Genomic DNA, 13,521 nt, shown 5'->3' on the forward strand with positions numbered 1-13,521 from the left:
AGTAGTAGGGTGTTTGCCTAGCATACAAGAAGCCCTGGGTTCAGTTACTAGGTACCAGAGACAGAAAAAACTGGAAATGACACTGTGGCTCAAGTGGAAGTGCTAGCCTTGAGAACACACTGCCCAGACAAGTGTCCAGGCCCTGAGTTTAGGCTCCAGGATTGGCACATAGAAATATTAATTAAACATCATTTATGGCAGTGGTAGGATTTAACTTCATTACTTGCTAGCCAAGTACTCTGCCACTGAGCCATACTTACAACGTTTTTACCTTCAGTTATCTTTTCTTGTGCTTTTGCCTAGTCCTGGCCTTAGACCAAGATTTTTTTTTTTGTGGGCCTGGGGCACTGTTCTTGAGCTCTTCTGCTCAAGGCTACTACCCTACCCTGGAGCCACAGTCCCACTTCCCATTTTCTAGTGATTAATTAGAGGTAAGAGTCTCAGAGCTTTGTGGTGCCCAGGCAGCTTTGAACGGATCTCAGCCTCCTGAGTAGCTAGGATTACAGGACTGAGCCACTGAGCCATTGCACCCGGCTAAGATTCAGTCTTTCTACCTAAAGTTTCCTTCATGCTGAAATCACAGACAGGTGAAATGGCTACTTGCTACATCTTGCTGTGTCTTCAAAGCTAATCTCTGCATCTTCATTTTGATTTTTTTTTTTTTTTTGCCAGTCTTAGGGCATGAACTCAGGGCTTGGACACTGTCCTTGGACATTTTTTGCCCAAGGCTAGCACTCTACCACTTGAGCCACAGAACCACTTCTGGCCTGTTCTGTGTATGTGGTACCAAGCAATTGAACCCAGGGCTTCATGCATGCTAGGTGAACACTACACCACTAGGCTATGCTCCCAGGCCCCCCCCCCCCTTTTTTTTTTAAACCAGACCTAGGAAGTGAATTTGGACTGAGCACTGTCCTTGGACTTTCCTCAAGGCTAGTGCTATACACTTGAGCCATAGCACCACTTCTGGTTCTGGCTTTTTTCTATGTATGTGGTACTGAGGAATCAAACCCTGGCTGGGTCTTGGTGCATGGTAGGCAAGCACTCTACCACTAGGCTAAACTCCCGACATGACCCATTCATTTCAGTTTTTTTCTTTTCTTTTCTTTTTTCTTTTTTTTTTTTTTTGCCAGTCCTGGGCTTGAGCTCAGGGCCTGAGCACTGTCCTTGGACTTTTCTCAAGGCTAGAGCTCTACCACTTGAGCCTCAGCACCACTTCCAGCTTTTTTTTTCTATATGTGGTACCGAGGAATCGAACCCGGGTCTTCATGCATGCTAGGTAAGTACTTTAACCACTAGGCCAACTCCTGGCCCCAATAAATTCTTTAATAAAAAAAAAAAAGAAAAGATGGGCCGGGAGTTTGGCCTAGTGGTTAAAGTGCTTGCCTAGCATGCATGAAGACCCGGGTTCGATTCCTGGGTACCACATATAGAAAAAAAAGCTGGAAGTGGTGCTGAGGCTCAAGTGGTAGAGCTCTAGCCTTGAGAAAGTCCAAGGACAGTGCTCAGACCCTGAGCTCAAACCCAGGACTGGCAAAAAAAAAAAAAAAAAAAAAGAATTTATTAACATTGATTTTTTATATCATATTTCAAATGACATGGTCAACAAACATGTCAAGAAGGGTATCTATGAATAATCACTGGCACTTAGTTTTTGGAAAATAATCAAAATTGGGCTAAGGGTTTGTATATCATAGATACATACTAATTTATGAAATAAAACATGTCTATAGAGTCATAGGTTTTTATGTCTATATAGTTATGTTTATATTTCCTTTTTTATTTTTGGTCAGTCCTGGGGTTTGAACTTTGGGTCTGTATGCTGTCCCTGAGCTCTTCAGCTCCACCCCATCACTTTGAGCCACACCACCACTTTCGGTTTTCTGTTAGTTAATTGAAGAGTCACGGACTTTCATGCCCGGACTGGCTTTGAACTCAGCCTTCTGAATAGCGAGAATTACAACATGAGCTACTGGCATCCTGCTTCTGCAACTTCATTTTAAAGCGTGTACTTTATTCCACACTTGGGAGGACTAGTTGATCACAATCTTGATCACTGGAATGGAAGCTGTCAAATGGCTGCCACCAGGTGGCAGAATTGCTTCATTCAAGTTCTTTTTTGATTCTCAGTGACAGATGATTTCCTGTTTTAATACTAACAGTGGGTGTCAGGATATTTGTTATCATGTTCTGTTTGTTTTTTGGTGGGGCTGTGATGCTACCCTAGGTGTTTGTACATGCTCGGCAAGCTCTCTGCCACTGTGCTCCTTCCCTTGCTCTGAGTTCCTGTCCTTCAGAGATTTTTGGTACACTTTGAATTATGAGAAAAAACACTCTCATGCTTCCTTCGCAGCATCTAATGTCCCTGCAGATGCTGGTAGAAGTAAATTGTTAAGAGCTCCACTGCGTGTCCTTAGCTCACTTTATGTAGCAGTTTGCCACTGTGGAATAGGCCATATGACAAGGCGTATCTTATGGGGGAGGGCCAGGCGAATGAAGGTTACTGTCACTGTGGCAGTGTCATCTGAGTCTTTCTCTTTTGCAGTTGAATTTGAGACTCACTTTAGGGCATTTGGTTCATGGAATTAAAACATGCATATATAGAAACAGAGCTTAGCCCACCCAAAAAAGATAAGCATCCCTGTTTCTACCACTTCCTTTAGCATCAGCCCATTGTCTTTACTACTCAAGCTGGAAAAGAGGGTTGACCAACTTTGCTTGATTTCCTGTTGCACTGAGTTGCAGTTCCTTCTGCCTGCTCTCCTCAGGAGGCATTTCACAGTGTTCTGGGATCACAGTGTAAACAGCAGAAGCCACTGATGCAGTTGTGGGACTTGGGCTAACATATTTACATTTTCTGAGCCTGTCTCTTCATTTGTAAGTAAGAATGATAAAAGGCTTATTAAAAAAAAAAACGTAAAGCAATGACTAGCACAGTATAACTTTGGGGTATTTAAGGATCCCTTGCTTCTCTCCCCCTTCTACCCCTTTCTCCACTTCCAAGAAAGCCATGGGTTTGTGCAGTCTACTCTTTTTTGGGGGTGGGGGCAGGTAGGCACTGTCCCAGAGCTTCTTTAGCTCAAGGCAAGCATTGTACCCCTTGAGCCACAGTACTACTTCCAGCTCTTTTAAGTAGTTTATTGGAGATAAGATTTACAGGGACTGGCTGGAGTGTAGCCTAATGGTAGAGTGTTTGCCTAGCGTGCATGAAGCCCTGGGTTTGATTCTTCAGTACCACATACACAGAAAAATCTGGAAATGGTGCTGCAGCTTAAATGGTAGAGTGCTAGCCTTGAAAGCTCAAGGACAGTACCCAGGCCATGAGTTCAAGCCCCTAGACCGGTTTAAAAAAATGCAGAGACTTTCCTTCCTAGTCTGGCTTCTAACTATGATATTCAGATTATACTCTTCTGAATAGCTAGGATTACAGGCGTGAGTCACTGGTGCCCAGCCAGATTTTATTTTATTTTCCAATCCTGGCCTTAAATTCAGAGCCTGGGCACTGTCCCTGAGCTGCTTCTGTTTCTTCCTCCTCCTCCTCTTCCTCCTCTTCCTCTTCTTCCTCTTCTTCCTCTTCCTCTTCTTCCTCTTCTTCCCCCCCCCCTCCCTTCCCCTACCAATCCTGGGGCTTGAACTCTGTGTCTAGGCACTATTCCAGTACTGCTTTAGCTCAAGGCAAGCAAGTGTTCTACCACTTGAGCCACAGCGTCACTTTCAGCCTTTTCTGTGTACGTGGTACCAAGGAGCTGAACCCAGGGCTTCATGCATGCTATGCAAGCACTCTACCACTAGGTCACGCCTCTGGCCTTCCTGAGCTGCTGCTTTCCTCAAAGCTAGCATTCTACCACTCCAGCCACAGCACCAATTCTGACCTTTTCTGATTATGTAGTATTGAGGAATCAAACCCAGGGCTTCATGGATGCCAGGCAAGCACTCTACCACTAAACCACATTCCCAACTCCAATTTCATTTTTTTATATAAAAAGGTTTTTTGGGCGGGAGGGGGCCTGGGTTCTGTCATAGGGCTTGAACTCTGGGTCTGAGTGTTGTCTCTGAGCTCTTAAGCTCAAAGGTACAACTCTATCCCTTGAGCCACAGTGCCACTTCCAGTTTTCTGGTAGCGGACTTCTGTACCCAGCCTGGCTTTGAACCGGGATCCTCAGATCTCTCAGCCTCCTGAGCAGCTAGGATTACAGGGGTGATCCAGTGGCACTGGGCTTATTAAAAGCTTTTCTTCACTATGCTAAGGAAATGATTTGATTTTGAAAAATACACGTTTTCAAGCTGGAGGCATAGCTCAAACCATAGAACTTCTACTAGCAAGCTCAAGGTCTTGAGTTCAAATCCTTGTATCACACACACACACAAACAACACATGTTTTCTGGTTTTGAAGGCAGTCTAGACAGAAAACTCTGAGATTCCATCACCAACTAAACTGACAGTCCCTGTTTCTCTGTGTTCTCCTACCCTTGTATAGTCCTCAGCTCCCCCCCCATCCTGTGGTTAGTATTACTACGTGGTGTGCCTCGAAAACTGCTGCTGCTGCTACTGACAACAGTACTTAAAGCAGAAGAAAGAGTCTGTGGTTCCCCCCTACCCCTCATTGTCCCTGAACACTTCAGCTCAAGGCTACCATCTTACCCTTAAGCCACAGTGCCACTTCTGGTTTTCTGGTGGTTAATTGGAGATACAAGTCTCACATTCTTTAGTCCTGGCCTGGCTTTGAACTGGGATCCTCATGTCTCAACCTCCTGAGTAGCTAGGATTACAGACCTGAGCCCAGGCCCATGAGAAGAGGGAATGCGAGGTACTGCTGTGGTTTTATGTTCCCACTGAGATAATGGCCAGGCTTTGCTGGTGGTAGCAAATTCCTGCACGTATAAAAGAAAATCATGAGCCAGGCATGGTGGCTCATGCCTGTGACCCTAACTCCTCTGAGGATTCATAGTTCAAAGCCAGCCCAGGTATAAAAGTCTTAAGACTCTTATTTCTAATAAATAACCTTTAGAAAACAAGGAAGTAGCACTGTGGCTCAAAGTTGTAGAGCTTTGAGCTGAAGAGCTCAGGGACAGCATCCTGGCCGAGTTCAAGACCCACAACTGATAAAAATGAAAAATAAATTTAAAAAATGACAAAAGTTTAAAGATCTTGATAGCCTTTAGTTTTAATTCTAGGATTGCTGGCTTTATCATATATAGAAGCAGAAATAAAAGAACCAAAAGTAAACTGGTTACTTCATAAGCATTGGAGGACTGATAGGATTGATCAGTAGAAAGATACTGACCAATTCTCTTCGTTACCTCAGTTTACTTGTTTTTCTAGATTAAAGCAGGAAACTTCTTTATTATACCAGTCGAACCTGTCCTGTTTGGAACATCAGGCTGTAGTCTAATCCTGATAAGTTGGAAGGGTAGATAAACAGCTTAGTAATGGCTGAGTGACATGGAGTGTTAGCGGTGGGGCTCCATTTTCATTTCCAGCCTGGTCTTTTGGGACTCAGTACAGATTACTCCAGTACAGTACAGATTGGTGACCTATAATTTTTCTTTAGCCCTAGGAAGGACATGGAAGTTTCTAAAGGAACTAAAAAATGCTTTCTGTGGTTCTGCATTGTTACATGAACTCAATAATAAACAGCCAAGATTGGATTGAGGCCTTTTGGATGCACACTTGACCTTTGCTCCCTTGCTGGACAGACAACCTAAAAGAGAATACTGGCGATGACTCTGTCAAAGCACTGCCAGCAGCCACTTAGCAATTGTTTGTGTAAGCTATGTCAGAAATCGGGGATGATGAGAACGCTAAGAAATGTTTGCTAGGGATATTAGATGATGTTCTTTCACAGGTTACAAAGCTTTCCACATATGAACTTATTTCTTCCCAATCTCTGAAGCTTCTTGTTGGCAGATGATTCCTTTGTCGTTGTGATAGGTGCTCTCCAAGTATTATACTTTGAAAGGCAAGCTTAGTAAAAATATCTTGGTTTTGTAATATGGTGGTGTGGCATTCAGATGGAAGTAGAGTGGCACCCACAGTGCATGGGTTTCTTGTGATTTTTTAGCTCAGTCTGAAGACAGTGGGCCAGGCGTTAGTCATGGGCCTGTTACTGATGCAGAAGGATGGGCTCTTGGAGAAGGGAGCAGCTACAATCTGCCCCAGAACCACAGGACAAGTGGTCCAATCATTCTTCAGTATCTTCTACCCTTCATGAGGTAAAAAGCAAGAGATGCATCTGGTAATACCTGGCTCACAGCTGAATCAACAATTGGAACTTTAGTGGCAGAACAGAATCTGTTATTAGCTATATTCAGGTCAGTTGGAATTTTACTATATTCTGGGAAGAGACTGGGGAATTTGTAAGTATTTCAGATTTTGAAAAAATAGAAAAGTAGGGCCCGGGAGTTTGGCCTAGCGGTTAAAGTGCTTGCCTAGCATGCACAAAGACCCGGGTTCGATTCCTCGGTATCCCACATACACAACCAAGCCGGAAGTGGCAGAGACGAGACTGCAACAAGCGACAGAAAGCGAAAGCAAGCGAGCGGAGCCCAACCGAGTGGTGGCCGGAGCGAGCGGGGCCGGAGCGAGCGGGGCCGGAGCGAGCGGGGCCGGAGCGAGCGGGGCCGGAGCGAGCAGGGCCGGAGCGAGCAGGGCCGGAGCGAGCAGGGCCGGAGCGTGCGGGAGCGAGCCGAGCCAGAGCCAGCGAGGCCGGAGCGAGCGGGGCCAGAGCGAGAAGGGGCCGGAGCAGGGCCAGAGCGAGCGGGGCCGGAGCGAGTGGGGCCAGGAGCGTGCGGGAGCGAGCCGAGCCAGAGCCAGCAGGGCCAGGAGCGTGCGGGAGCGAGCCTGACCGGAGCGAGCGGGGCCAGAAAGAGAAGGGGGCCAAAAAAAAAAAAAATAGAAAAGTAATGCTTCATCTTGCTGTACAACTAATGTAAGCTATTTTTTTTTTTTAAGAAAGAAAATTAGCTGGATGTGGTGGCTCATGCCTGTAATCGTAGTTACTCAGGAGGCTGAAATCTGAGGATGAAGGTTCAAAGCCAGCCTGGGAACAAAAGGACCTGAGACTCTAATCTCCAATTAACCTCTAGAAAACAGGAAATGGGGCTTGGCTCAAGGGTAGGGAGGTAGACTGTAGCCTTGAGCTGAAGAACTCAGGGATAGTGCCCAGACCAAGTTCAAGCCCCATGACCCACCAAAAAGAAAAAAAGAAAGAAAAAAGAAAATTAGTGCCACAGTGTGAAAATGAATACTGAGTTACACCATACATATTTATTGCTGTTTGAATTAACTTTCTTTTGTCAGTGCAATTTTCTTCCCCTGAATATTAGAATACATGCTGATAAAAGAGCTTGAATTCTTTTCACTGTTAATTTTTTAAAAAATTGATCGTCATTTATACAGTAATTAGGAATGCACGTGTAGTATATAGTTGGATTAGTGTACTGGGATTGAAATGTCTGACTTACGATACCAACTCAAGTTCACTCTCAGGGGAATCACAGTGAAAGCAACCACACTTAGCCTTTCTTTCCATGTCATTCTTCTGGCCTGAACAGTGAGATTTGGGAGCAAGAAGGAGGTACAGACTTGCAGAGGTCTTCTCCCCCTCCCCCCAGTCCTGGGGATTGAACTCAGGGAAAATCAGACATGAATAGTGCTCTTGACAGTGTTCATTGTTATCTGGCACACCTGAAAAGACAAGAAAATCCTCTAAAGCGGTGTCAGCTTCTGTCTCAGCCTCCCCATATAGCAATTAATTACAGGTGGGCATCGCCACACTGTTCATAATTTCTTTTTATTACTAAATGTAATTTTTAGCCCAAGTATCACTTGTTTTAGAAAATGTAAGTTAGCCTCGCTACTCAGGGGATGGAGATTTGGGAAGCTCACAGTTCAGGACCAGACTAGGTAAAAAAAAAAAGACGAGACTTGTCGGCCCTATCTGAAAAACAACTGCAGCCAAAACATGCCTACTTAGTCACAGAGCACCTGCCTAACAAGTGCCAGACTGAGTTGAAACTCTGGTACCAACAAAAAAATAGAAGGAAAGAATATAAATTAGTACCCGTAGCACTCATCACCTGGCCATGGAGCTCGCGGGGCCAGTGGGTGCTCCTGAGGGCTCTGTTCCCGGGGGGCTCTGTGTGTGCTGACACAGGGCCTGGGCACACAAGTGTCTCCCCTGGAGTGCAGCAGGCCTGGCCTAAGCAGTGTGTTGGTTGTGGTATCTGCGGATGGGGCTGTCCTCAGGCTGTTCACTGGTCTCCTCCTGTTTTTCAGTGGATGAGTACATCGCCATCGCCAAAGAGAAGCACGGGTACAACATGGAGCAGGTATTGGCACATTCTCTGTTATTAAGTGGGGGCTGGCTGCAGCCACTCAGCCACATGGTTTCTTCTGTTGAGTACCAGTGTCTCTTCATGGGCTGTTAGCAGTGTTACGGACCCTGGCTCTTTGTCTTGCTTGCAGTGTGTGTTAATGGGATCTTTGATCGGAAGGCAGATGTCCATTCTGCAGGTGTCTAGTCATTAGAACAGTGGCTATGGGGGTGGAGGGGAGGGGGCAGTAAGGGAGTAGAGTGGGGACTGCACCATAAATTAGACCCTCTCACTGGAATATGTGACTTGAGTCCCCCCCCCCCCCCGATTTTGTTGTCACACTTGTTTGTTTTTGTTTTTTCATTTATCTGAGGAAGGGTCTTGCTTTATGGCCCAGGCTGACCCAGAACTGACTGACAGAGTTAGCCTTGAACATGAGATCCCCATCTCAGCTTCCTGAGTGCTGGGATTACAAGCACCACCGCCATGCCTATTTTGTAATATTTTTTGGAGCAGGGTGGAGGGGGTCATGGATCTTGAACTCAGTCTGGGCACTGTCCCTGAGCTTTACAGCTCAAGGCTACAGCCCTGCCCCTTGAGCCACAGGACCACTCCGGTGTTCTACTGGTTAATTGGAGATAAGTGTCTCAAGGTCTTTACTGCCTGGGCTGACTTTGAACCTTGATCCTCAGATCTTAGCCTTCTGTGTTGCTAGGATTACAGGCGTGAGCACCCATGCCCGGCTTAATACCCATTTTGAATCAGTAACAGGTCATAAAATATTAGCAGTTAATCAAAAGAGAAAATGGTTTTCTTTTTCCAAACTATACTCATAAATTGGTTCAGAAAAAAACATTAATTTTTGGTGTCTAAGATGCTTAAATATTATATTCTTTTTTTTTTTTTCTTTTTTTGCCAGTCGTGGGCTTGAGCTGTGGGCCTGAGCACTGTCCTTGGACTTTCTCAAGTTTAGAACTCTACCACTTGAGCCTCAGCACCATTTCTGGCTTTTTTCTATGTATGTGGTACCGAGGAATCAAACCCAGGTCTTCGTGCAAGCACTATACCACTAGGCCAAATTCCTGGCCCCCTAAATATATATTCTTAAGGGTGGTAGTCTTGATTATTTTCATAGTATATTTATCATGATCGTTTTAACTTCAGACATTTGACAAAGGAAATTTGTTTTTGCCAGTCCTGGGTTTGGGGTCAGGGCCTGAGCACTGTCCTTGGGCTTTCTCAAGGCTAGAGTTCTACCACTTGAGCCACACCACCACTTCTGGCTTTTTTCTATGTATGTGGTACCGAGGAATCGAACCTAGGTCTTTGTGTATGCTAGGCAAGCACTCTACCACTAGGCCAAACTCCTGGCCAACAAAGGTAATTTTTATATGAACGTATTGCTGGATTATATCTTGTTTCTAATTCATTCCTCACCTATGTGTATTTTTTTCTTTCTGAACTGAAAAAGAACAAAACGATATGAGGTCTCCTTGTTTTGTAGAGGCATTGCAAGGTGTGCTGCCTCACTGGCCTGCTGTGTGCCACTTCCTAACTATTAGACCTACCTAGTGACACAGCCTCATCTTCTGATTTCAGATATAGACATAATAGTATGTACTTCACAGGATTCGAGGGATAAAAGAGTTAGTGTGCAGAAAGTCCTATGACCAGGAGGGCTCTGAAACTGGCAGAGTAGGAGGCACCCCACATCTGTCTCACCATCTAAACTTGAACTGCCCAGATGTAACTGTTTGAGAAACCTGAGTCCATTAAAGACCTACGGCTTCAGCCGTTCCCTCACAGGCTGGTAGCAGCTGTCCACCCCTGTCACAGCCCTGGGCCAGGAAGCTATACATGTGTTTCTGGAGAAGTTTGCACATAGCTTGGAGGATTTGGGCGGGTACAAAGGTCCCGCCTCCCAGATGGCGGGCATCTTCTTTGCTGGCAGATTGCTGCTCCTCATCACAGAACAGTCGAGGCTTCAGCATTGCCTTGGCTTCTCCTGGTCCTTGAGAGCTCCTCTCCCTCCAGCTGAAGTGATTCTAGGTGATAGGAAGGGCTGTGGTCCTCCCGTCATTTTATTTCCTCTTTCCCTCTTAAGAGGCAGACATTACAGATTAGGGCATTCAAAAGCAACTGCATATAAGGCATATACACAGCCAGAGAAAGAAGTAGGCTTAGAAAAACCCCAAGGTATACATCAGACAAATCTTTGGTACGTAGACAGATTGCAATTATGGGGGAAAAAAATTGCTAAAGAATAACACACCATGGAGAATAGCAAACATCTGACTTACCATGGTAACTGCATTTTTAAGTTCAGACATCCAGCTTTCAACTGAACACACTCTCCTCTCTGCCTCCCTCCCTCCCCCCCTCTACCAGCTGAGAAGGAAAAAAAAAACGGAAAGTATAGCCCCATTGAAAGGAGGTAAAATTAACTGAACAGAATCTGTCTTTGACAAAAACCTGTTACCCAAAGATGTTTATTTTATTTGAATTCCTGCACATTGCTGAGGACTGAAGCCAGGGCCATGTACATGCCAGGCCAATGGTCTGCTAGTCCTCACCTTAGACTTTTCTCAAAGACTACCAACACAACAACTGACTGAAAGACAATAAGAGAGGGGAAACATTAAAGAGAAAAACTAAAAGGAAATTTGAAAAAACTTCGGGAGCTACAAATTAAAATAATGAAGCTGGGCACGGTGGCTCACACCTGTAATCCTAGCTATTCAGGAGGCTCAGATCTGAGGATCATGGTTCAACAGCCTGGGCACTAAAGACCATGATACTCTTATCTCCAGTTAACCACTAGAAAATCAGAAGTGGTGCTGTGGCCCTGAGTTGAAGCCCCAGGACACCCCTCCATCCCCCTCCCAACACAAAGTGAAGACAAAAAATCAAGATATTCGCAGATAATCAAAACCTGAAGGGGTCTTGTGCTTGCCTTGGCTGGCCTAAACAACCTCCCACTCCCAAGCAGCTGGTATTATCAGCATATGTACCAGCGTCCAAATGTGTGCCAGTCCAGAAGCTTTAACTCAGGGCCTAGGTATTGTCACTGATCTTTTATGCTCAAAGATAGTGCTCAACCACTTGAACCACAGCTCTACTTCTATTATTTTGCAGTTAATCGGAAGGTGAGAGTATCATGGACCTTTCTACCTGAGTTGGCTTTGAACCTCGACCCTGTGATCTCAGCCTCTTGAGTGGCTAGAATTATAGTCTTGAGTCACTGATGCCCAGTTCCACCAGGGTTGTTTTATTGACGTATTAACTTTTTTTTTCCTTTGCCTGTCCTGGGGCTTGAACTCAGGGCTTGGGCACTATCCTTGGGCTTTCTCAAGGCTAGTGCTCCAGCACTTGAGCCACAATGCCACTTCAGGCTTTTTCTATGTATATGGTACCAAGGAATCGAACCCAGGGGGTCATGCATGCTAGATAAGCACTCTACCACTAGGCCAAACTCCAGGCCAGAGATATTAAGTTAGCGTTCTCTCTCTTGCCAGTCCTGGGCTTGAACTCGGGGTTAGTACATGCTAGGTAAGCACTCTATCACTAAGCCAGGCTCCCAGCCCCAACTTAACTTTTGCCCAGGTTAGCCTCAACCATGATCCTAATTCTCACTTACTCTCCAAGTAGCAGAGATTATACACATATACTATCATACTCTGCTGTGTGGCAGTTTTTCCCTGTGGTTAACTCCATGGTTACATTAAGATCTTCAATCAATAATACTATAATTTGAATTTATACCAGAGTATTTCTAATAAGGTACAGAAACCCAGTTCTTTCAATAGCTCTGTCCTACCCCTTTCAGCTGCTGACACCACAAAATTCTATCTTTCTATACAGTACACCAATAATCTTTTTGGTTAGACTCCAAGAATGTTTGAGGTTCTAGTACAGGAGAATAAAGATGCCAGACACGTAAAATACATATATAAACTAGTATTACTGAGCAGTGGTTTATAGTTGTATCTTTTATTTTCTGTATGCTTCAAGAGTTTAATATAGTAGTCTAAAAGTTAATATTAATCACCTTAGTGATTAGATGTCACACTTTCCCCATATATAGTTTGAGACCAATGCATGCATGCAAGAAAAAAGATTAAAAATAGTGTTACCATATGATTCAGTTCTTCTAGATACATTTCCAAATAAAAACAGGATCTTAAAGAGATATTTGTACATCTGTGTTTACAGCAACTAAAACAAGGAAGCAGCTCAAGTATGGAACAGGCGAATAAATGATAGTATATACTTACAATGGGAATTTCTTCAGCCTTAAAAAAGAAGGTGGCGGGGCCGGGAGTTTGGCCTAGTGGTAGAGTGCTTGCCTAGCATGCACGGAGACCCGGGTTCGATTCCTAGGTACCACGTACGTAGCAAAAAGCCAGAAGTGGTACTGTGGCTCAAGTGTTAGAGCTCTAGCCTTGAGAAAATCCAGGGACAGTGCTCAGGCCCTGAGCCTAAGATCTGAGGATCATGGTTTGAAGCCACACTGGGCAAGTGAGGCCATGTGACTGCCTCAGCAATTAACTATGAAAAGAACAAAACCAGAAGTTAAATCTGTGGTTCAAATGGTTGAGTACTAGCCTTGAAGGAAAAGGCTAAAATGTAGCGCCCAGGCCCTGAGATTGAGCCCCAGCACCTAAAAAGGAAGTAGAGAGGCAATATGGATGGACCTTGAGGACATGTGAAACATGAAGTGAGCCAGTCATTAAAAGACGAAGCCCGTGGTAGTGCCTGCCTGTAATCCCAGCATGCAAGAAGAGCTCCATTGTGAGAGTCTGTCTCCAAAATAGCGAAACAAAAACTGGACAAATGCTCAGATTCTACTTAATGCTAAATATATTCAGTACACTGAAAAGCGGTTGAAATGGTATTCCATGTTTTACTTATTTTATCACAATAAATGATTGGGTGTTGGGTCACATCTGTAATTTCAGCTACTGCAAGAGGCAGATATTAGAAAATTAAAGTTTGAAGCCACGCCTAGCCAACAAGCCCTTTCAACAAACAAGCCAGGCATGTCCTTGTAATTCTAGCTATGTGGGATGCAATAGAGATAGGAAGTTGGGGGGCCAGGAGTTTGGCCTAGTGGTACAATGCTCGCCTAGCATGCACGAAGACCCAGATTTGGTACCACATACATTGAAAAAGCCAGAAGTGGTGCTGTGGCTCAAATGGCAGACG

The 13,521-nt window shown here is 44.8% G+C and overlaps 1 protein-coding gene across 2 annotated transcripts in view; it reads left to right on the forward strand.

Annotated features, from left to right (window-relative positions):
• Positions 1-13,521, forward strand: part of Rcor1 (REST corepressor 1) — a 63,715-nt gene that overhangs the window by 27,391 nt on the left and 22,803 nt on the right. For both annotated transcript variants that reach the window (XR_016537614.1, XM_090344873.1), the window contains exon 4: positions 8,279-8,331. Coding sequence is in view for 1 of the 2 variants with exons in the window: in XM_090344873.1 (XP_090200999.1) it covers positions 8,279-8,331 (53 nt within the window). In the remaining variant the exon portion in view is untranslated. The remainder of the gene's footprint in view (positions 1-8,278; positions 8,332-13,521) is intronic.

Source organism: Megascapheus bottae, chromosome 14, assembly GCF_031878675.1.
Source record: "Megascapheus bottae isolate mThoBot1 chromosome 14, mThoBot2.hap1, whole genome shotgun sequence".
Lineage (NCBI taxonomy): Eukaryota > Metazoa > Chordata > Mammalia > Rodentia > Geomyidae > Megascapheus > Megascapheus bottae.